The following is a 24,370-nucleotide window of genomic DNA, read 5'->3' as shown; positions in this document are numbered from 1 at the left end:
AGGACTTACCTGTGGGGCGGGGGTAGTTATCAGGAACAGCAGAGATGGACGGATGGCCTCGAGGGACAGGCGTCTCAAATACCAAACACTTACTCAACTAAACAAGGAGCCTTTTGCACCCATCACTTATCACAGAGAGAATAATATTCCATTTATTCTCTCCATCACAGGGAGGAGGTGCGGATTCTCTCACGAAGCCTGCAGCAGTCTCCCAGGGCACCATAACAAAGTACCCCCGACTGCGCGGCTGAAACAGCAGACAACTATTTTCTCACAGCTCTGGAGCCTGGAAGGCCAAGGTCAAGGTGCCAGCAGGGTTGGTTTCTCCTGAGGCCTCTCTCCTTGGGCTTGCAGATGGCCTTTTGTCCTTGCACGCCTGCCCGTGACCTCTCTTCCTCTACTTTCAGGGACACCTGTCCTGTTGATGTGGGCGCCACCACCCCCACCTCCAACAGCCTCATCTTGACGCCACAACCTCTTTGAAGAGCCTGTCTCCAAAACAGTCACATTCTGACGCCTTGGGCGTTGGGGCTTCGACACGGGAATTTGGAAGGATACAATTCAGCCCATACCAGTGTCCACAAAGAAACAGAGATTTGGAGCTAGGAAGCTGAACAGCTTGCTAACATATGAGCAGGTCCGTTCCTGGGGCCAATACCACGCATTCTACTAAAGAGTCTATAAAGCAGCCCCGTGCCTAGAAGATTGTAAATGGATAGGAAAGACCTTTTGGAGAATTAAAAAAAAAAAGCTGGCCATAATAGAGGAATAATATTATCAGGCTTTTCAAAACTATGAACCGAATATTCCACAGTCCCTAGGATAGGGAATACTCGCTTAGGCTCTTTTTTAAAAATCTGAGCTATAAGCAGAATGACTGTGAATTTTTGCCAAAATGACGGGAAGGTAAACAATTTAGCATCAGCTGGAATCCTCTGACCCTGAATCCCGTTGTGGTGTTTGTTTGTTTGTTTGTTTCGAAGCCAGGTGAAGTTACAGGCTGGGGAGGACGACACCTGCTGGGCTGAAAAGGAACTGGGTAGGAGCCGGACTATTTTCATGTGTGGTCCTCTACTGCCCTCTGCTGGTCAGCACTGGGAACACTCAGGAATTTCCAGATGGCCCCACTTCTCCAAAAAACCACAGATCTGCAGGGAAAGGTGGGAAGAATCTACCTCAATCCGACTGGAGTGTGCCCGTCCCGCCCCTCTCCAAACACACGCACACATTGTGAATCAATGGTACAGTCAATTTACACATTTTGGCATTTTGTGACTGCAGAGGTGTTTTGAAATTTGCTTCAGCTCTTTTCATCATTAAAATTTTGAAAACTCACTATTATCCGCCACCTTCTCAAAAATATTTCCCAAGATCTAAGAATATGAGAATTTGAATGCAAGTGTTGATGATTTAATAAAACATTGGGTTCTTCATCTGTCCATGTTTTCAAAATTTTAAACATATTGTATGCTTAGGAAGATTTTTGTTTTTCAACGTTTCAAAACCATGACTTCCTGTGTGATAGCCCAGGGACTCCACCATTTGGCTACAGTGTTTTTGTAAAATTAATGTTTTCATTTTCAAATGTGACTTTTTTTTTTACAAAATCAGCAGTGCATGCTTTGGGGAGTTCCACTGTGACATAGTTGGGGAGCGTGTTCTAAGTGATAGAGGATCCCCTTGAGTGGAGAAGCCGCTGGTCTCGCCCCACACTCCGCACTCCTGCAGCGCCTGGCCGATGTCAGGCTGGGGGCCTTGACCCCAGGGAAGTTCACAACGTGGGGCTGGAGAGCCTTCTGCCCCCCGGCCCCTCTCGTGGGAGCCCCGGCCCCTCTCTGTGCAGACACAAGGATGGGCACGTATTTAAAATGCAGCTGAGAGCATGATACTGGGAGAGGCCATGATACCACACCTTTGATTTTAGAAAAAATGCAAATTCCTTACCAGCTAGCCTCCCAGGGCCGAGTGACCTGACTGCTGTGGCCCCTCCAAGTCTGACCTTGGCTCCCTTTCTGGGCCTCCTGCCCTTTGCGTCTTCATCCTTCGAGGAGCTCTCTGTGGCTCCATTTAGGGACTGTTTATTTCTCCAGGGCACCTGCTATAATTTACAACAACCGTGTTTATGTACCTGCTGTTCGTTTTCCGTCTGCACCACGAGGCACCATCCATCAGGGAAGTCGCTCTCGCTCTCGGTTGACTCCCAGCGCCTACAGAGCACTACTTATCAGTGAACAAGGGGGTGGATGTAGTGAGCCGAGGAAAGTGCTGAGAGGCGAGTGGCACCCAAGTCATCCGTGCAGGTCACAGCGACGAGCTCCTTCACGAACACAGGGCGTCCCCACCCAGAGTCACGTGTGCGGAGCCAGGAGAGGCCAGTGGCTGGGAGCAGGGGGGCGGACAGAGCTGCCCTGACATCTGACCGGCCCCCATCATCTAAACCTCCCTTTCCCTACGGAGGGGACTCCAGCGAAGCAGGCAAAGCCCCGAGCCTCGCACCACCACCCAGGGGACCTGGAGGGAAAGACACGTGTGCTAACACCTCGGAAGCCATCATTTATTTAATCAGTGGTTAGGTGCTGACCCGGGATGCAAACTCTGGCCGCTGACCAGCCAGCAGCACTTGTGTTCGTCCAATGCCCTCTCCTGGAAAGGGCAGCAGCGCTGGCGCACAGCCCTGCCTGCAGGGAGGCACCTCAACAGTCCCATTTTACAAATGGAAAAACGGCGAACCCGTGGTCGGCGGGCTGCAGGACCACGCACCGCGGTGCCGCAGGCTGATGCCCCGCCTTCCGCGGGTTCTGTCTCCATCCTCCCCGTCAGCACCTGGGCAGGGGAAAATAAACTCAGAAATGTCATCGGTTTGCAGTCTGTGGCTTGGGGAGGCCTGACGAGAGCTGTCCCCGAGAGAGGTAGGTAGCGAGGGCTGAAATGCCTGCTCGGCCCGGGGAGGCCAGGCAGACACCTGAGGGCGCAGCTTCTCCCGCTCCTGGGCCGATGTGAATCCCTCCGCCGTGGTAGCCTCTGTCCTGGGCGGGAACCCGGCATCTGACCCGAGCAGTCCAGAGGTCGAGCCGGACGCAATGTCCCAGAGCCCCCGGGCTGGCGCAGCCTCAGGGCAGGCTGATCTGGGGGTCCTTGAGGAAGAAGGCCAGTTTCTGGGCCACCGCGTCCAGCTCGGCCGCGTCGGCATGCTGCAGGAGGTTGCAGCGCTGCACGAAGAAGTGCTTCAGAAAGCGCTGGCTCACGCACCTGTGCAGCTTCTTCGCCAGGCGCAGGAGCCCTTTGCTGAAGACCTGCCAGTCCTTCGAGTGGGGGTACTTCTCACAGGTCCAAAAGAGCACTGTCTGCGGGAGGAAGAGGCGGGGTCAGACATCGCGGAGGCGGCTGGGGAGAGTGTCCTCAGGAGCACTGAGCTCACGTGACCTTGCAAGGGGCAGGAGAGGGTCACCCAGGGCAGGCTGGTTCTGCCCTCAGTGCCTGCCCCCGGCCTTGTGTGCTCTCAGCCTCGTCCCGCGGGTCTCCTACGTCTCTCTGTTCATTCATTCGCTCTCCCCTGAGGTTTCTAACAATCATGGCTCTTCTTGAAGCTGATTCCCCACCCCCAGCACGTGCCTTTGCCTCTGCTTTACAGGGAAAATGGAAGTCCTGGTGCCCGCAGACCGGACAGCTCTGCCCACACCGCCACCCTCCTCCCTGCCTCTCTGCAACCGCCACACGTCCTAGCAGCTGAATCCTCTCTCCTTCCAGAAACCACGTATAATCGTCTCCCTCTTTCTCATTGGCCTTTAAACCTTCTCAAAGCTCTGCTGTGTCCCCAGCCCCACATCCCCTTCCCCCCTAACTCCCACCTTTGCCAATCCAGGTTTCCCTGAGCGGCCCTCTCAATTCTCTGTCATCACCTCCTCTGCTCCGCCTCCCCGCCTCAGCCCACCCCAGTAGGGACTCTTCTGCCGTCAGTGCTCAAGCGCTGCTCTGCTGAAGGCCGGGCGAGCTGCGTGTCGCTAGACCCAACAGCCTCGTCCAGCCTGCACTCAGCCAGGCCATCCAGCAGACTCCGATTCTCTCCTCCACGTCCTCCCTCTTGAGTTAAGCTGCCCTTGGCTTCCAAGCCCACACACTCTCTGGGTTTCTCCAGCACTACAGCTGCTCCCTGGCAGGCTTCTTCTCCTCCTTTACCCGCCTTTACATGTTGGCATTTCTCTGCCCCAGGCCCTCTTACACTGTCTTCCTTCCACAACAGTGGCTTTAACTTCCACGAGATACAGTGACTCTCAGTTCTCTTTCACCAGCCCAGGCCTCTCCACTGACTTTTTTTCCTGGTATTTCTTGAGAACCCAAAAGTCATCTGTCAGCATGTCCAAACTGAACCACAGCCTTCCCCCAAAACCGGTCAGCCTCCAGCGTTGCTCCTCCAGCAGCTGGGCAAACTCAGGCGTCCTCCCCTCCCTCGCCAACCCCAGTCAATCCTGCCCATCCTCCTGCGCAAGTATTGGGTTGGCCGAAAAGTTTGTTTAGTTCTCTCAGTACAATGGGTCTAGTAGTGCTTAGTTGTCTTTCACTTCACTCGAAACAATTCGGTTAGATTGTATTGTGACAGCTGTCATATCAGCGTGTGTTTAAAAAAAACTTATCAAAATAGGTGAATTTTTGTGCAGCCATTATTATATTGAAGATGGGAGAAAATATGCAACATTTTCATCATACTATGCTTTATTATTTCAAGAAAGTTAAAAACACAACTGAAATGCCCCAAAAAAAAAGATTTGTGTCCTGGCTGGTGTAGCTCAGTGGATTGAGCACTGACCTGCAAACCAAAGGGTCACTGGTTCGATTCCCAGTCAGGGCACATGCCTGGGGTGGGGGCCAGATCCCCAGTTGGGGGTACGTGAGGGGCAACCACACATTGGTGTTTCTCTCGCTCTCTTTCTCTTTCCCTTTCCCTCTCACTAAAAAATAAATAAATAAAATCTGTTTATAAAATAAAATAATTCTTATTAAAAATTTTAAAAAGATTTGTGCAGTGTATGGAGAAGGTGCTGTGACTGATCAAATGTGTCAAAAGTGGTTTGCAAAGTTTCTTGGTACTACTGACATTTTGGCCAAATAATTCTTTGTTGTGGGGCTGTCCTATGCATTGGGAGGTGTTTAGCAGCACCCCTGGCCTCTGCCACTAGAGTCCAATAGCGGGAGATAGCCAACATACTCAGTATCCAAATCGACAAAGTTATTGGTGAAAATGAATAATGTGTCCTTTATTTTACAGAAAGAAACTAAGTAGATTCTTTGGCCAACCCAGTTGTTTCGAAATCTACCCACTTTCCTGCATCTCGGACATCCCCGCCAGCTCCCACCCCACCCCACCCTGTCCGCTGCAACAGCTGTCCACGCAGCCTGCGCCTGTTTTTGTCACTTTCTAATCTGTCACCATCCCCGTGGAAGGCAACGTGCTGTTTTGGAAATATAAATCTAAGTTTCTGCTTATCTAATGTACCTCCAAGTCTCCCCATTGTGTGTTAATTAGACACACAAGTCTTAAGTTGTGTGGTTTGCCAGGTTTGGTCCCATCCCTCCTCTCCAGACTCACTGGCTCCTCCTGCTGGCCACCCAGCCTCATGTCACGCCCTCTCCCATCTCGGGGCCTCTCCCTGGCGCACTGCTGTGCCCGACCCGCCTCCTCCTCCTCCTCCCCTCCGTCCTGAAACTCATTCTTCAGGTCCTAGTTCCCTTGACAGCCATTAAGCATCCTCTTTGCCGTTTATTTCTCACGAGCGGCAGTGAGCACCGGAGCAACCATTTTCACATTTATTTACGCGACCACAGGCTGCCTGTCAGCTCCGCGAGAGCTGAGGACCAGACCTGTTTTTGTTCGCTGCCACGTCGGTCCCTGGCACTCAGCAGAGGGACCGGCCCGCACCGGCGGGTGCTCGGTACACATTTACCGACGGGGTAAATAATGACTAACCAGGTGCGTCCAGCCTGCGGCCCCCGGGCCGCGCAGCCCAGGATGGCTATGAACGCAGTCCAATGGAAAACCATACATTTACTTAAAACATTATGAGATTTCTTTGTGATTATGTGTCGCAGTGTATTGAATGTGTGGCCCCAGACAACTCTTCTTCTCCCAGGGTGGCGCGGGGACGCCCAAAGGCCAAAGGTTGGACACCCCTGGTCGATATTCAGATTTAAAATACAGTCTTTACTAAAGAGGAAAAGAACATTTTCAGGCTCACAGCAAGAGACGGAATATGTTTTTAGATTAAATTGTTCGGAGCAGAAGCGTTGGAGATCATTTCATTCTAGTCAAGATAACCTAGATGCAAAACCACAATGTATTAACTCTGCTTTTGCAGTTAACCAAGGAAACTGAAGCCGTTGAGCCTATTACAATCAAGGCCCTGAGCCTTTGAGTGGGTTTTAGAAACGCTGCACTTTGACATGCATAATGCGCACTTTTTTTGTCCAAAATTTCTAGGGAAAAATAAGGATGCGCATCATACATGGGTAGTCCCTGAAATACCTTGTACCTATTCTTATGTTTTGTAATCATTTGCTACATAACATTTCTTAGACCTTCCTATGTTCAAGAATAAATAATAAAACTCCTTTATAATACAAAAAACAAGTATCTAAATACAAATAAATTAAAAATTGAGTTAAACATTAAAACAAACGATTTTTTGGAAAGACGCCGGTGATCTCTCGTTCCCGGTGAGACCGCTCTGGGGGAGGCCTCTCCGGGGAGGAGGTGAGGGCCCTACAGAACGGTGTCAGCCGGGAGGTGGGGGCCACAGCAGGCTGCTCTGCAACCCAAACTCTCCCACCTCTCCCAGACCAAAGCCTCAGCCGAGACCCTGCACACTCCAGCCGTCATCGGGGATGGCCCCACACTGTCACCAGCCACGTCCACCCCATTGCCCGCCTGGGAGAGGACCCACTCTCTGACCACGTGGGAAAGGCTGGAGGAGAAGGCTGTTCTGCTTCTGTTTGTCCCACCCTTCTCAGCACACAACTCCCTTCTAAATGCCCAGCCTCAAGAATGCACGATTTTACTGGGCTGTGTACATGGGTTAGGGAGGAGGGAAGCAGAGAACCTTTAAGGAGTTGCCCTAAAACTCTCAAGATGACTTAGATGTGGCTGGAATGAAAGGGACCCACTGGTAGAATGCAGTTTTGAGAGCAGCTGGGGGCTGGGGGCCCACAGTGGCCCTATTCAATCTTGCCTAAAATATCCATGCCACTCAAAGTGTCCCATCCATCCTAACTGTGAGGCAGTGACATCACTGGTTACGATGATGAGGTTTTGCAATGAGACACAGTGGAGTTTGCCTCTCAGCTTTAACTCTTCCTCATGTAGAAAGACCAGCAAGGGAGAAGCAAACTTCATCAAACAAATTAGACACTCTTCAGAAAGCAGGGTTTGCCCTTGACCCAGAACAGGTGTGTGTTTTTAGGGACATGTAGAAACTTCAGAGAAAGGTCCCAGTATGTGCAAACGAGATGCTACCAGATTCTCGAGCAGACAGATGATCAAAAAAAGATAAAAAAGCAAAGACCAGTGGTTTTATGAGGGAGTAAACAAAGTTGATAAAGTGTGCAGTCATTCATTCATTTGACAACAAATATTTACCAGGCAACTACGAGGTACAAAGCAGCGAGAGAGGTAGTAGGGTGCAGCGATGATAAGACCAACAGGGTATTTGCCCTTAAACAGATTACATTAGAGCTGAGAGTAACACAGGGCTGGAAAACAGTTGTCCAGGGAGGGAGAGGAGCCACAGGCAGGAGGAGCGTGCAAGGAAGGCACCACATGGGTGACTGGCCCAGGGACCTGTGCGGAGCAGGTCAGGGAGCAGGGCTGAAACTCCAGATACTAGCTAGACTGGGGCTACGCTGTCGTGAGGAGTCCGACCCCTGCCACCCCGACCTAGTGTGCTGCAGGGGGACTTTCCAGGAGCACCCAGTTTGCCATGGGTCAGAAACTTGAGAAGGAGGAGCTGAGAGTTTGATCAAAGGCCGCCTCTCCAAGACCAGGGCCCTGGGTGCTGGGTCGGGGTTGGGTTCTGCTGCCCTAAACTCTCACGGAGCAACATCCTTCTTCTCCCTCATGCTCCCTGCACGGCGCAATTCCACGCGCACCTGCAAAACGGTGTGCTCCACGTCTGTCTCCCCTGCTGGACCGTGAGCTCCGTGAGAGCAGGACCCGGGTCTGTTTGCTCCCCACGGACCTCCAGGTGCAGCACGCACAGCAGGCGCGGGGGCCAGTGTCAGGCTCCTGGCGTCTAACCGCAACGAGCGGTTGCTGAGGGAGTGAGCGTGTTCGTGCACCGGCAGGGTTGGGTTTGAGGCCGGAGGAGGCGGGTGCTGGCTGAGCGTGGACGGATCCAGGCTGGGGGCCGGAACCCAGACGTTCGGGTTCACGGCGACACTCCCGGTTTCCTCCTCTGTGCAGAGCGTGTGCGCATGTGCGTGCGTGAGCGGCTACACTTGGACTCGAGTGCGGACTGATAGTTTATCTGAGGTTTGGGCAACTTGCAAGATCCCACGGGACTGTGGACTTCTCAAGGGCAGAGGCCACGTGCTGAAGTCATTTCTAAAGCTCATCAGGGTTCCTGGCACACGGTGGGCCCTGGTGTCGGCTTGTTGCGTAAAATAAAAGGAGGGAAGAGAGAGAGAAGGCAGAAAAAAAAGAAGACACAAGAACAGGGAGAGGGGCGATTGGGAGGGAGAGAGGTGGGGAAGTTTGCCCTGCCAGCCAGGCCGCACATCCAGCCGGGTTACCTCGCTCCGTAAAGAGTAATATATGCTCTGCGGGATGGCAAATGCGGACTCCGGAGACCCAGCCGGAGCGCATCACGGGCACACCCAGGCCCCTTCCCAGCCAGTGGCTGTGGCCCGGACCTACAGAAGATGCCACCGGCCCACCGAGCGGAGCCGCGGCGGCCGCGCACTCACCTGCAGGTGGTGGGACGTGAGGACCGGCCTATGCCCCGGACACCAGACGTCCTCCTTCAGCTGCCGCAGCGCCCGGAAACACTGGCGGCGGCAGCCCCCGTCTTCGTCCAGCTGCTCCAGCAGCACCCGCTCGGCCAGCGAGAAGCTCAGCTGCCAGTGGTAATTCAAACGGGCCAACAGCGCGAATCCAAATGACTGCAAGGGAAGACAGCGGGTCACTGAGACGGATGACGCTTGCCGGAGTGGATGCCGTCTCGGAAGCAGCCCACCAGTCTGGGGGACCGGCCTCCCCGGCAGGCAGTGACGCCTGCGGGGCGAGGAGGGAGCCTCAGGACGAGCCCCCGAGCCCCGCTGTGCGTGGGCAGCTAACAAGCAACCTGGTGGGCTCGTTGAAGCCAGATGGCCGGGTTCTGCCCACGGAGCCTCCTTCAGCAGGTTCAGAGCGCGGCCCAGGCAGCCGCATGTCTAACAGGGTCGCAGGGGCCACGGCCGGTTCTGCGGCCCACACTTTGAGAACCGCGGAGGTGGGATCTAAGTTGTAAGGTCGGTGCCCTGGGGGGCCGGGGCCCTGCCTGCCGGTACCTTGATGCACTTCACTCTCTCTGGGGAGGGCCAGCGCGTCAGACACCGAGGCCACCGGGCTTTCTTGGACCAGGCGGTGGGGATCTCCACTGCGGGGGCCAGCTCTATCTCCACCGGACCGCTGGACGTTTCCATGGCAACCCAAACTGCAGTGCCGTTTGTTAGCACGCTGACCTTTCCTGGTGGGGAATGACGAACAGGCTCAGAAACAGCATTCAAAGAGGGAATGTGGGGACAGTGGCTCTGATCAGCAACTTGTAACTGGGGTGGGGGCACTTTCATAGTGTTAATAGCACACGGGGCGGGGGAGGGGATGGTATTTATATCAAGACTGGACAATAGCCAAATAAATATTGATAGAAGCATTGCTAGAAATGGTGGCTGGGTTTTTCTTTTATCTTTCTCCTCCCTCCCCCTGAGGTTGTTATGGTACCTTTCCTTTTAAACTAACAGATTCTTTTTCAGAAGGCTCAACGGAAAGAAAGATGCTGACTGCCAGAAAAAGGTAGAGTATTTGCTGTTGCAAAACGAAACCCAACCATTCACACACCCCCCTCCCCCCAAGTCCCCCTTGTTTGTCACGGCTGTGGTCCCCTCACTTAGTCATCGGCCTTCGGTGGCGTTCGGTTTAACCCATCTCCTATCTGAGTCACGAGCGCTCAGCCGGCGTTTGCTCCTGCCACCCATCAGGCCTGCCTGGCCTCCGATGCATTTCTCATCACAGAGTGTTTCCCAGTGGGGCTCTGGCTCAAGGAGCCGAGCGAGCAGAAGGAAGCCCTCGCCCCGTCTTTTCCAACCGGGCAAAGAGAGGGAGAGAGAAGGAGCACGTTTGGTAAAGATTTCCTGCTCGTATACTAGACCCGTTTCTAGTGCGTTCCTCCTTCTTTCAGAAGATACACAGTCTTTTTTGTGTGCTTGTTCGCCTTCATCGCAGACAAGGGTGAGGCCTCTTGGACGGGGACCTACTATTCTGCGTCTCCTTGCCCAGAGAAGAGAACGGAGGCCCCCGCGTTCACTGTGCTTGGCTGTTCAAAACAGAACATCCTTCTGTCCTTGACGCGGGTGTGGTGAAGAGTATTGTCCGCCCCCCGCCAGGGCCGTCCAGCCAGGAGCAGGCCGGCGTCTGGCACTTCTGCGTGAACACTGACGGCGCCTCCCCAACCGGCCTGGTTTGAATCTCCTGTCCACTGTCACCGCTGACAGTGTCGCAAAGCCACAAGCCAGCCAGTGCGGGACCCAGCCCACCCGGCCCCCGCCCGGCCCCACCCGGCTCCCGAGGCTCCTCGCTCAGCTCACTTCTGCGTGACCTTCGGCACGGAACTTCATTTCTCTAAATCTCATCTTCTCATTTGTAAAACAGGTAGAAAAATCATTCCTGCTCTATAGGGGTGCAACGAGTATTGAATTAAATAATCTGCGGAAGCGCATGTCCAAGGTAACAATCGTTAAACACGAGCTAGCTCCATGATGGCAGCCTGCAGACTGTTCTGACCACACAGGAAATGTGCAATGAAATCCATTTCTTTCTGCACAAATGCAATTGCATATTGCTCAGCACTTTGGTTTTCCACTTCCTTATCTAGCACCAGCCTTTTCCATAACTGTGTGTGCACATGCACACGCACCTCGTCCTTTTTAAAGGCTGCATAGTAGTCCACCAGGCTGATGCTGCGTGGTTTCCGAGTCAGTTTTCCTCTGTTTCCACTTCAATCCTTTCTAGCTACTGGCTGTTGCAGGGTCTGCGGCAGTGGGTGTCCCTGTGTGTATTTCTTCATGGATCCGTGGGATCTATTTCTAGAACCGGAACTACTGCACTGCCAAGTCATCACAGTATAAAAATGAAAGTGGACAAATTGCCCTTTAAAAAGTAGGCACCAATGTGTGCACTTCCAAGAAAATGTGTCTCACCACGTCCGCCCCTGCACTGAGAGCGATCGGACGTTTTCACGTCTGCCAGCCTGTTAGGTGCTTCAGGCACATTTCTCAAAACACATGTTAGATGGGACACTTTTTCTTATTTTTACTAGCCCTTTATAATCTTTTTTTGTGAGTCATGGCTTTTTTGTTGTTTTTGGCCATTATTTCTATTGATCTGCTTATATGCTTTTTCTTATTGGTTTGTAAGTACTCTTGCCCAGTTGAGGGAATCAGCTATTTTTTCCAGCTGGAAATTCACCTTTTTACTCTGGGTGAACAAAATGCATGTGTGTATGTGTGTGTGTGTGCATAAGCCACACGGTACTGTGACTTAAGATCTTGGGGTTGTTGGACTCAGTTCTCCATGGCTTCTGGGTTTTGTGTTTTGGTAAAAGTCAGCGGTTTCCACGTGTGCTGTCTCAATCCACCGGGGCACTATGGTTGGTTGCCAAGTATTATAGCAGAAAGTATTATGCTTAACACATTGTTTGCAGGTAGTTTTTAATCTCGAGTTCTACTACCAGTCAATGTAAAACGTAACAATACGTTTCCCGCATACAATGTGTTAATCACAAAGATCCGAGGTTTGTGAAGACTGTGCTTTTTAAAAAGTGCCCAAGTTTTTTAAGCTGACGTCTTGGAAAGGCTGCATAGCCCAAAGCCCATCCTATCCGTGCCAGGGCAGGGGCCGCTGAAATCCACAGGAGTGTGTGGGTGCGGTGTGACTTCCAGTCTCCCGTGTGTGACAGCACAAAGAGGGCTGGTTTGTGTCACGGGGATCAGGCAGGTGCAAAGAGCACATGACTATTGTCTCAATTTAGGGGCCTGAGCTTCAGGTGACACCCCAGCAGGGGTTTGATGGAGCAAAATGAAAGTGCCTGAAATCTCCCTTGTACTTTTCTTGGTCCGCTCACCTGACAGGTGACAGGCTTCAATGGCATCTTCTACCAGCGTCCGGAACACCTGGAGGACCTTGGCAGGCACAAGGTCCCCCTCGATGTTCACGTCTGCCTCGTGCCACAGCCACAGGCTCCTAGGGAACTGCTGCACCTCCAGCCACTGCTGCAGGCCCTCCGGGCCCGGCAGGGGGCAGGGCAGCCTGGTGCCCTGCAGCGTGTAGTAGCGCCAGCGCCGCTCCCAGGCCTCCCTGTACCCGGCCAGGCCTCTCACCGGGACTGTGACCAGGAACTGGCTGGGCGCCAACACCTGGGGGCAGGAAAGGAAAGGGGGAGGTCAGAGAAGTGCTCTGGGGCTGACCTGTTGCACCAGGTGGCTCCGTGAACCACTCGACCCTCAGTGAAGCGCCTGGGTGGACAGGAAACTGCACCGGCCTGTTGCAAGAGGGTCCACCTTCGTGCTGCTTCGAGCAGGCGACCAACTCACTGAGCTCTCGGTTTCATGAGTCTGCAAGGGGAAGGAGGGAACTAGACCTGGAACTTGACAGGGCACCTCATGTTTTCGGGGAGAAGCTTTCTCCCAGGAGGAAGTTTGCCGGGATATCGTTCGAGGGAAAGCGATGTGATGTTTCTGTTCCCAGCCCGGGGTCCGCTTTTGTCTAATTCAGGTGGTACTAGAGGTGGGCGGCAGAGGTGGGCAGATGGTGTCCTGACATTCCAGGATCCAGTCTGTTTTATACTTTTCATCCTGAGGCGAACTTCCTAAGATCGAACACTCTTTCAAAATGTGCAAGTCCCAGAATCGTATGGGTGTTTGCTATGCCCACCAATCTTGAAATGTCCTGGCCTGGCAATGCTCTTTTCCTCATGTACTAATTTTTTTTTTGCTCATGCATTCATTCAACAGGAGCCGAGTGTCCCCCGCAGGCCACCCACCCTGCTGGGGGCGAGGACTGGAGCCATCCATAAACATGACCCTTACACATGGCCCAGGAGCTGAGTCTGGGGTGAGAAAAGGGGCGTGAACACACGTAAGTGTGACACCAGTGAAAGGGGGTGTTCTGTGTCATGAGAAAAATTGAGACAAAGGAGCCCGGGGACCCAGAATGATTCCGGGCCTCACTTCTCTCATCTCGAAAAGGGGAAAGACCTAATGTCTGTCCCACGAGACTGTTTGCGGGTTTGAGTGAGGCCGTTTCTGCGAGAACGGCGTGGCCCGCCCCACAGTGTTGCGTGAATGCTGGTCGTTATGTGCTGGCTCTGGTGGCTTATAGCTCAGCGGGGCTCCTCGGCAGGGAAGGGGGCCCAGGCTGCTCCTGTAGCTTCTCAAGGCTACTTCTTCCACTTTCTTCCTTCCCCCACCTGCAACCCACAGACTGTCACTTTCAACTATTCCCATGATGCCCCAAGTGCCCTCTGCCCAGTGCCCAGTCTGTGAAGCAGTTGCTTAATCAATGAGCAGGTGCTTCACTGAACGTTAATCATTATAGTGGCATGTGCTCTGGGGTCAAGGGCCCCGTGTGAGGTCTGGCTTTGGTGCCTGCTAAGACCAATCAAGTCATTTGGCTTCCCTAAGTCTCGGTTCTTATCATCGGTAGGAAAGCAGGAGTGTGAGAGCACAAATGAGTTTGTGAATGGCAAGTACTACGAGCACCCGTGGGAACAGGAAGTATGATTAGTATTCTTCCCAGTGTGAGTGCCTGCCACTCACTGAGCCCCAGCCACCCCAGTTTCCAGGCTGTCTGCACGGGCACCCAGAGACAAGGGAGACCCACTCACCTTAATGTTCCCATTGTACGTGAAGGAGTAAGGGATGGCTTGGAATCGGCTGTCTTGGTTGCTGATTTTGGTGGTCAGATGGTAGATGGCTTTCTGCACCTCCTCCACAGTCTGGGAGACCCACTGGCGCCTCAGTTCCACCTGGGGGAGCAAGGAGCAGCACAGGGGTCACCTCCAGTCTGGCTGCCAGGCACTGGTGTAATGAAGTGATGGACAGGACACAGTGGGGGTGACCTAAGGACTCTGGCTCAAAAGCTCCTGTCTTCCCCAGAACTCCAGGAGGGGTGCATTTAGGTCTGATGGTGCTCCTCAGTGCTCGCTTCTAAAATAGAAGCGTTTGCCCCATATTCATCTAGCACCTGCAATGTGGTGGGTGCCTGTCCAGGTGCCGGGGCACAATTAAGAATGAGGCAACTGCAAACAGGATGGAGAGACTTGCCCTCTAGTTGAACATACAGCACATAGATATGTGCACATATACACACATACATGTATATGTACATACAAGGTGGGGCAAAAGGAGGTTGACAGTTGTTCGTATGGGAAAATAACACAATACTTAATAAATAATAATACAAGGGTGAACCCTGTTTTGCATACTCACAACTGTCAACCTCCTTTTGCCCCACCCTATCTATGTGCGCACACACACCACATGTGTGCAGAATGTGCTATCGGTGTGGTACATCCCATGAAGGAAAAGAAGAGGGTAAGGGGTTAGAGAGTAAAGGGGCTGCTATTTTGGGATCGGGGGCAGGGGAACCATCTCTGAGGACGTGGCATTTGAGCGGGCCCTGACCACAGCTGGGGAAAGTCTATCCCAAGTCCCCTGCAGCGGGGGCATGCCTGGTAAAGCTCGAGGGCCAGCAGGGGTGCCCTGGGGCTGGAGCCCGGGAAAGAGGGCAGTAGGGGCGGGGCTCAATCGAGCATCCCGCATGGTTTTGGGGACTGTGGTGAGAACACAGCGTGAAGGAGCCTGACCCCTGCTGGCCAGGATGGTGAATATAAACCAGTTTAGTGTGCATGGACATTAAATGGTTTGCAGGGGTGTCAAACTCATTTTTACTGGGGGCCACACCAGCCTTGTGATGGCCTTCAAAGGGCTGAATGTAATGTTAGGACTGTATAATGTAACTACTCCTGAACTAGGGGCAAGGAGCTTGCTGCCACTGCCAGGTAGAAACAAGGTGCCAGGCGGGGTAAAACAAGGTGGAGGGTGGGATTCGGCCTGCGGGCCTTGCGTTTGCCCCCTGTGGTTCAAAGCGAGTAAACTTGCAGCGGGCGCCTCCTGCCCCTGTCAGCAAACGGTGGTCCCCTTCTCGGGGACGCAGCCCTCCTGCACCTGTAGGAGAATGCGTGCGGACGTCTCTTCCGACTCTGCCCAGCAGGTCTCCGGAAACTGGAAGATACCCACAGAAAACTGAACCCCCCAAAATACATACCTTAAGGGATACTTAAGGTTTAGGGAAACAGATGCTTGTGTTATGGGGGAAACGCAAGGGAACTCTTTGCAAAGCCCAGGAGAGACAGAAAAGTCCAGGTGATCCGGGGGCGGGAAGAGTCTGTAGGATTTTTCTGAACTAGAGGACCTCTTCGTTAGGTTGCCCACGAGGCACCTGCAGCCTGGTCCAGTGGGGCGGTCTCCCTTACAGACGCCCCAGAGCCCAGCAGGGCACTGACGGGAAGCGTCTCCAGGGTGCCCCACCTGCGGCCTGTGGGCTGCACGCAGCCCAGGATGGCTGTGAACACGGCCCAACACAAAGTCATAAATTTACTTAAAACATTATGAGATTTTTTTTGTGATTACATGTTGCAACGTGTTTACCATGTGGCCCAGAACAACTCCCCTTCCAGTGTGGCCCAGAGACACCACAAGGTTGGACACCCCTGATAAATCATGTAAATGTAATGCCCACCCATGAATCTTTGTATTTCTTCCGAGTTCTGTGTAATGGCTGTTTCTAGACACTCTAGAGTAGTTTTTGGACACCCCTAAAGTGGTCAAGAAAGAAAGCCCCAGTCTATGAGAGTTCTGTCTTTCTGAACTCACTCGTCAGTTTGTCCAGTCGCCCAAGACCTCATGCCTCCCACCAACCGACCAGCCAACCGCATGTGGACACAGAACACGGCGGTGCCTGTGTGTGTATTTGCACACACGCTGTATGTCCTGTATAGATTCAGTGCATCAGTAAACATTTATCTAGCTATGTGCCAGGCACTGCTACATGCTAGGGCACAGCAACAATAACACAGACATTGCCATGAACTTAAAGCAGCGGGGAAGACAGACGTACGTACAACACTTAAGGGCAGGGGGAAGTGCCATCAGGACAATGAGGCGGCTTGAGACCTATTTGATATGCGCACAGACAGGTGCACACAGAGGACCGGCTTTGAAGAACTAGTTACTGATGCACTCCAGATTCCTAGGAGTAACGAGCATCAGAAGATGAGGTCTCTGGCCTTCACAAACTTACAATCTCATTGGAAATATATGATACACATGAAGGTGTCTTTTCAGAATCCATGGGTCTTGCCTGACCTTAAGTAATATGAGCGCATCTCTACGAGCTTCTCACGACTTCTCTTTGCCACCAGCAGCCACCTCCCCCCACCCAAATGTTCACCCCACTGTGCTCATCATGAGAAAGGGGACCAAATCTGCCAGAATGTGCAAGAGGAAGAGAGGAGGTGGTCACAGAGGTAAGGCCATTTGCCAAAAGTCGAGGAAGGTGCCCTTGGAGGCTGTAGTGAAGGGCCCTGGCCAGTGTAGGACTTCCGTGAGTTGTGACCCTGCTCCTCGGGGCCGGCTTTGTTGAATGTCCACTGCACGCCAGGCTCTGTGCATACGTGTTGTGCAGAGGTTTACAGATGAGGTGGGGGAAAAGAAGACAAAATGCAAACTGAAACTGCAGCCAGCTAGTGCTAAGGTAAGTGTTTGCAAAGGACACGCTGGGTACACAGACAAGGGACACTTCTCTGGTTTGGAGACTGGTAGGCTCTTTCTGGAGGCACTGTGCACTGGAGTTACTGGAATCGTATCTTGAAAGATTAGTAGGTGTGGGCTAGAAAGACAAGAGCAAGAAGGTTGTTCTCGAAAGAGAGTATGGCAGGTACCTAGTAGGAAGAGCATGGTGGAGAGTAGTAATCATCCCTCTACCCTTGGGGCAGGGATTGCCTTGCAGGAGGGTGGTGAGGTGGGAGAATAAACAGTGAGAGGTCTTGAAGATAAAGCAAGAAGAGTTTTCAGAACAAAGTCAACAGTAAATGGCTAAGATAAGGCCCGAACAAGTGTCCGTAGGGTGTGGAGCTGGGATAGGAGGGAAGAGTCCGGGAACTTGCTGGGCATTCTGTCAGATTTCAGTGGCTTAAGAGGGAGCGGGAGATGAGCAAGTGAAGACAGAAGTGAGCAGCTCCTCCAGGAAGTTGTCTGGGAAAGGAAAAACAAACAAGGACACTGGCAGGTTTTTTTTTTTTTCCAATGGCACACAGGTTGGAACACGTCAAAGGCCAACAGGAAAGAGCCAGAGGAGAAGGAAGAGGCCACAGAGGGCAAAGCCAGTGAGTAAGGGTTTCCCAGCCGGAACAGTTGTGCAAAAGCAGAAACCTGGTGAGGAGTTCGCCTCTGGGTGTCAGGGGGAAGGAACGGTGGGTGCAAATACAGACAAGAGGGTAGAGGATCGTGGGAGTCAGAGAGCTTTCCTGTCGGCTGTCTGTTTTCTCGTTAGAGCAGGAGACGAGGCAATGTGCTGAGAGTGAGGTGGAGAGATGGAAGGCAGGGGACTTCGGGGTGACAGACTTTGGAAATGGCTCCTCTAAGGAACGAGGGGCCACTGGGCACATGAGTAAGATTGCCAGGCAGTGCCTGAGACTGATGTGGGCGGGTCCACAAGCTGGGAGTTACTGGTGGGTTCAGCTGTAAGATATGCTCCAGCACGAGAGGTAATAGCTGAGGTGCCAAGATTCCAGTTTGCTGGGCAAGACCTGGAGATGGATAGAGGAGCAAGGGGTGTTTCACTGGTGGGTCCTGTTTTCCAGCCCCGGTAGGGAAGGACAGAGCTGGCTAGTGCATTAGGGGGCAATGGGTAATTCAGGAATCCGGAGGGAGTCTGATCAGGAGTAGCGGGGGAAAGTAACTGTATTCTCAAAGACTTGGATTGGAGTATCTAAGAGCTAAGGCTAATCTAACCCTTCCACTGCACCGACTGACCGTGGGTAATCATGCTACACTGGTGAACAGGCAGATTCAGTTACCCCAGGTAAACAGCACTGGTGCCAAAGCAGCCAGGGGAGGCACCCGCTCATTAAGGGCGCCATCCCCGATCGGTGGCCTCCCTCTCTCCAGGGCACGTGTGCACGTCCGCACGCAGGTACGCGCCCCATTCCGGGCTGCTTCCCCTCCCCTCCCCAAATCACACTGTCCTCTGCTCCATGACTAGCTCAAGTTTGGGGACAGTTTTTACTGTTTCAAGTGGAAATTATTGAGACATCAAGGTTGTTCCCGACCGTAACAGCCTGACTCATCCGCACTCCGACGCGCTTCCCGGAGAGCGAGGCCGGGAAAAGGCGCCCAGACGCGCGTCAGGAATGAAATGGCTCACGGGCTCCGTCACAGCCCCCAGCGCGCGGCCCGTGCAAGTGTCATCCGTGATGAATGCCACTGCGGGGAACCGCGGGGACCTTCTTTCCCGACAACAGGAAGTCGGCCTTTTCATTCTGGGATCGCATCAAGTCCAGTAATCAATGTACAGAAGGACAGACGCCGTCTCTGTCTTCCAGGGGTTACTAATGGGAAGGGGTGGAGACTTAAATTCAGCGGCACGTATCATGAAACAGGTTTCCCGCCATCACGTCCTCATCTTTCAGACTAATTCTCCCGTGAACCGGATGCTCGGGCCCCACGGGACATTTGCAGCTCCCACGCATAGCAGAAGCCTTAGCAATAGGGGCACGAAGGAGCTCAGACTGGGGAAGCTGGCGATGTGCGGGATACTTTCTAAGGCTCAGCTCCTTGGAGCCTCCCAGGAACCTTTTAAGACGGATGCTATGACTGCCCCCATTTTACAGATGAGGAGACTGAAGTTCAGGAAGAGTAAGGAATTCGCCCAGAGTCACAGAGTCAGCGAGTCACAGGACAGGGATCCACGCGCGGGCTGTGTCATTCTGAAGCCCACGTCAGAATCACTGCACACAGCCTCCCCAAGGACAAGGTGACTGGGACAGAAACCCACGCCCACCGCGCGAATGGGCTGCCTTAACCCCACGGCCTCTGCTCTGATCCTCCGCTCGCTCAAGTCCTACGCATGCGCGGAGGCTTTGCCTCCGCCCTGAAGCGCTTCTCCCACGGAGCTACCCGTCCGCCTCCAGCAGCCCGTTTGAATCCTACTGCAGCCCCGTGGTCAGCCATGTGTGACTTTAAACATTTACTCATCTGCACAATTATCCCTTTTGCCTCTGGAGTTATGGGCAAAATCCGCAAGTGGGACAGGGCCACCCTTGGAGGCGACCGGAGCACAGAACCTCTCTCTCACTCAGCGAGCCACACCCTGGACCTGGGTTCTGGGCACCGTGTTGTTCCCAGAGCCGGGGCTCAGCGCGTGCTTACGGAGATTTGTATAGAGGGGTGCGTTTTGCGGGAGACATACGGCTTCGGGGTAAAAAACAGTGTGCTGAAACCTCAGCTCCCTCTCTACCCAGCTGTGTGACTTAGGGCAAGTTATTTAATCCACATGGGCCTCCGTTCCCTCCTCTGCGTGTGTCACGGGGTTGCCATTAGATTAAATGAGATACTGTGTGGGCCTCCACCTGCCTGCACCTCTTACACTATTTTTGCAGTATCTTCGGTAAACCCTGAAGATTTTCTGACCACGTGTGTGCAAAGATACTGCGTGAATATCAAGGGGAATCAACATATCCAAGACTCTCTTCTTCCCTCCAGAAACTTAGAGACAATAAAACAATGTAATATTTACAATAATAATTGTCAAATAAATATTATCAGGAATAATTACAAGGAGAGTTCACAGGAAGGCAAAAATCGTTCTGTGCTGAGGAAAATGTTTTGTGTCTGGGAAATTTTTTTGAGAAAGTGGACTCGGAGCTGAATCGGAAGGGTGGCTGTGAGGTAGAACAGTGGGGGAGGAGAAGCTGTTCCCTCTCTGCCCCTCGAACTTCTCAGAACTGCCCCTTTTGTGGGGCAGGGGTGGCAGACACAAGCACCCCCAGGGGTGGGGTGGGGTGGGATGGGGGACACAGATGGGGGGATGGGGAGGAGCAGGTGTCGGGCTCAGCGCGCTGCAGCCCCAAGGGCCAGTGAGCCCCAGGTCCTGTTGGTCATGCAGGTCCAGCCCACGGTTGCCAGGCAAGAAACTGGGACCTGTGGTCACCAGATATCTTGATTATTTCCCCCCCAGAGAAGATGAAAATCTGGGTTTCAATTCAAAAATCTCTATTTTAAAATACAGGGTGGGTAAAAGTAGATTTATAGTTGTTCATATGGAGAATAATACAATAATTAATAAATAATAATACAAGAATAAACTCTGTTTTGCATACTCACAATTGTAAACCTACTTTTGCCCACCCCATATTTGCAACAAATTCGAAATACGCTAAGAGGCTACAGAAAGCACGTGCACAGGCTGGATTCAGTGAGCAGAGGGATGTCTGAAAGTCCCGTTGGAGATGCAGGGAGGTGGAGAGTAGGAAGATAAAAGCATTACTCAAAGGCCGGGCTAAAAACATTTGGACTTCTTTCTTTCAGAAAACACGGGATAATGGGAAAATGTCGGCCAACACTCCTTGTATCGAAGAGCCCTCATAAGGAAAAATAATGGGAAATCATTTTGTTTGCTATAATTTTTACCACTGTAAGTTTTTCTTATTTATCTTCTAGTAGTTTTGCCTAAGAAACCAACTTATTACTATGATAATGAAGTCTGAATCAAGATTTGTGGGGTGAGGGTGTCAGGAGGGGTGAGGGGGTGAGGAAAAGTGAGGAGGGGTGAGGAGGGGTGAGAGGGGTGAGGAGGGGTGAGGGGGGTGTGGGAGATCAGTATCTGTCCTCACCTTATCCAGCAGGCCCTCTTCTGAGCTTTCCGAAGTCAGAGATTTCATTGCTTCTGGGTCAGCCCCGAGCAGAGCAGACGTGGGGCTTGCTTCCCGGGGAAGGACGGTGCGTGTGGCCACTCTCCCGCTCCCGCCAGGCTCTCTGGCTTCAGTTTCTCGGGGCATGTGTACGGGGACCAGCCACTTGCCTCCTCGATTCTTCACTTAAACTCTTATTCCCAAATTGTGAGCATCCATCTGTCAGTTTCGGGAGAATTAAAAAAAAAAAAAAGCTTTAAAAAGGAGAGTCGATGAAATGGAATTTGAGTCCAACCTTATTTTTCTTCTGTTCAGCTCTGGCGCTCGGGCGGAAGAGCAGTTTTCCAAGTTGCGCTTCCCACGCAAACACCCCAGGGCAGAGATCCCTGCGGGTGGCCTCTCCCCACCTCCTCCCGCTTGCTGTCCTCCTGAGACCAGGCACACCCCAGAGCTCAGCACCTTTTATCCCCTCACCCTTCTCCTGTTGACAGTAAATACCCCCCGCCCTCTGACCCAGAAACCCCCAAAGACTGATTTACTTTCTTTACAATAAACAACGTAGGAAACTGCCAAACAACTGGCCTGGCACCCATCACCGTGCCTGCGAACGGGGGGTCAGGGCTTGCCAACCGGATCAGGGCGCAACCATGAGCGTGCAGGAAAGCGCACGCACAAGCGCCGGCCTGTGCAGACAGGCACGCACACACAGGCACGCCCACCAGTGGCAGGACCGGGATCCTCCTGCTCACCCGCTGACCTTTAACCCTCTTTCCACTTGAAAAGTGGCCGTGAAAGGTAAGAGAGCTGGCCATGAAAAGTATGTCACGGTCAACAGAACCCCTGAGAGCCGAGGAAACCGTCACGGCTGGTTTGCCCAGCCGAAGCATGTTGGGAAACAGCGCAGGCAGTAAGCTCCCAGTCTGGCTTGCTGGAGCAAGTTTCATTACAGGAAAAAAAAATCACACCAGTCTGATCCGACCTCCCCCACGCTGGTAAACATTACAGTGTGCGATCATTCGATCTGAGGCCGTGACAGCGATCTAGGCGCCCTGCTCGCTTCTGAGCAGCGTTCCCAACCCACCTCGGGGAGCTCCGCAAGGTGCTATTGGGTGCCAGGGCGACTCCGCTTTCTGCAGCCCCAGAATTCGCATATCTCCCCTGCTCTGCTGGTGGCGCGAAAGCCACCTCCTCAATCCCAGGGTTCAGTCCAGCCTCTTTCCACAGGTCCCTTCTGTGAAACTCCTTAATACCGCCTTGAGCCCAGACTGGTGTGGCTCAGCGGGTTGGGTGTCATCCAGCAAACTGGAAGGTCATTGGTTCTATTCCAGGTCAGGGCACATCCCTAGGTTGCTGGCCAGGTCCCCAGTGTGGGGCTTGGAAGAGCCAACTGATTGATGTATCTCTCCCACTCTTTCTCCCTTCTTTCCCCTTTCTCTAAAAACAAATAAATAAAATCTTTTAAAAAACTGCCTCAATGTTTCTATTTTCTTCCATTTGCCATTCTAAGTCCCCCCCACCTTCTCTCCAGCAAATGATCCTGAATATTTCTCAATTTTCTTCCCTTGACTGCTCTTACCACTGGCCAGGTGTCCCGAACAATGGGCTTTTCACAGGTAGAACGAGAGCCTCCCTCCCTCCGAGCTTCTTTCGATTCAGAATTCTGGACCCACCTCATTTTCAACGCAGCCCAGGTCCTCCGGTTAGTTTCTTCCAGGTGCTCATGTTGTGGCCCTCACTCCTGCGTCACTGCTGTCCCTAACTGTGAGTCCCTTTCCTCTGGCGGGGCCTTCCCTCCCCTTCTAAGGTTACCCCACGTTCTCGTCATCAGGCGTGCAAACTTACGTCATTTTTGCCCGTGGCTCTCCAACTGCGAATGCACCAGCACCGCAGCTGATCGAAACGATAAAACCGAATCTTCTGCTGCACTGGGGCCAGTGACAGTTGCCAGACCCGAGGAGGGAAAACAGGGCCCACGGAGGCACCTGGGAGAGGAGGGAAGAAGCTTGGGCTCAGGTGACTTAGTGCAGCCTGTTTTTACCTGGATGTCAGAACCGGGAAATGGGGGTGTTGTATATACAAACACAGCCCGTTGGGTACTCCAAGGTTCCAAATACAGGGCAGTCACAAACACGGTGGCCTCTGGCGATTGGAAAAGACAGCTTTCTTTGCAGATACGGATCTCTGGTTAATTGGGTGTTGGGTCAGCAAATGTTTACCGAGCAGCAGTCTGCCCGAGGCGCTCTGCTAGGCCACTCGGAGGGGCTCCGAGATGACTCAGACTCTTCTCCTTCCTCGGGAGACAGGCCTCCTCATTTCTCCTGACTCACACCCCGTGCGTGCGGGTCTGCACAGGCTAACCAGCTCTGACAACTTCTGTTGTGAGGACCAATACGTTGTTTTCTAAAGGCCGTTCGACCAGCTCGTCACAGCCCTCAGCCATCAGCAGGGGCAGCCCTGGGAGGACAGAGTCACCCCGGCTCACCAGGCGCCTGTTACTGATTCACCCAGTGGCCGGGATACTCGTTCCGGGAAGGCGAAGGGCTGGCTCCACCCAAATCAATCTTAAATGTACAAATGTGTTAAAGTTCACCAAGGCTACAAACTTGACTTATTCTTCCAAAGTTTTCCTTTGATGCTGGAGTGACTCACTTCGGACAGCTCAACGGCCCAGACAGAGACCATTGACCTCACTGTGGAGAGGCCCCAGCAGGGAGCAAGGCAGGGACCCTGAGTGTCCTGTGTCCCCCGTGCAGCTGAGTAGCTAACACATAATCGACCCTCCACTAGTAGTGGTGAATATTTGATTGCATTAAGCATTAAAATGACATCCTTGTAAATAAAATATGTTGCGATGCATAAAATCACTTTATAAATTATCAGTTTAACTTCATACATGAATATATGGTCTCTTTAAATTACTACCATCTTTTATAGAAAGACCTGATATAAAAGAACTTAGCGTGGTATCTGACACATGGTAGGACATCAATAAATATGTTTTTATGCTCCACTTTCTTCTTTGAGAAAAAAAAGACCCTTCTTTTAACACATGTGACTAATCCTTCTAGTCTTATCTCATGGGTAAGATCTTCCATTGGGTTAATCTTCATAATGCCATCAAAAAGCTAGTCTCCTTTCCTCTCCTACCCAAAATGGAA

The 24,370-nt window shown here is 52.6% G+C and overlaps 1 protein-coding gene across 1 annotated transcript; it reads right to left on the bottom strand.

The window, feature by feature from the left end:
* Positions 1–2,543: 2,543 nt before the first annotated feature.
* MAB21L3 (mab-21 like 3) lies at positions 2,544–23,406 on the bottom strand. Its single transcript, XM_028503107.2, has 7 exons — positions 22,883–23,406; positions 21,195–21,431; positions 14,127–14,267; positions 12,366–12,657; positions 9,535–9,713; positions 8,953–9,147; positions 2,544–3,344 (listed from the first exon to the last, which is right to left on the bottom strand). The coding sequence occupies exons 2-7, from the start codon at positions 21,357–21,359 to the stop codon at positions 3,111–3,113; spliced, it is 1,206 nt and encodes a 401-aa protein (XP_028358908.2). The 5' UTR covers positions 21,360–21,431; positions 22,883–23,406; the 3' UTR covers positions 2,544–3,110.
* Between the last annotated feature and the right edge of the window lie 964 nt (positions 23,407–24,370).

Source organism: Phyllostomus discolor, chromosome 14 (genome assembly GCF_004126475.2).
Source record: "Phyllostomus discolor isolate MPI-MPIP mPhyDis1 chromosome 14, mPhyDis1.pri.v3, whole genome shotgun sequence".
Classification (NCBI taxonomy): Eukaryota; Metazoa; Chordata; class Mammalia; order Chiroptera; family Phyllostomidae; genus Phyllostomus; species Phyllostomus discolor.
The sequence above is the reverse complement of the archived record's forward strand: the minus strand, read 5'-3'. Positions and strand labels throughout refer to the sequence as shown.

Coding starts and splice junctions, on each gene's coding strand:
- MAB21L3 (XM_028503107.2), bottom strand. CDS start 21,359: ATGCCCCGAGAAACTGAAGCCAGAGAGCCTGGCGGGAGCGGGAGAGTG. Junction 12,658..14,126: donor CGTACAATGGGAACATTAAG/GTGAGTGGGTCT, acceptor TCCTGCCCCCAG/GTGTTGGCGCCCAGCCAGTT. Junction 9,148..9,534: donor AGAGAGTGAAGTGCATCAAG/GTACCGGCAGGC, acceptor CTTCCCTTGCAG/TCATTTGGATTCGCGCTGTT.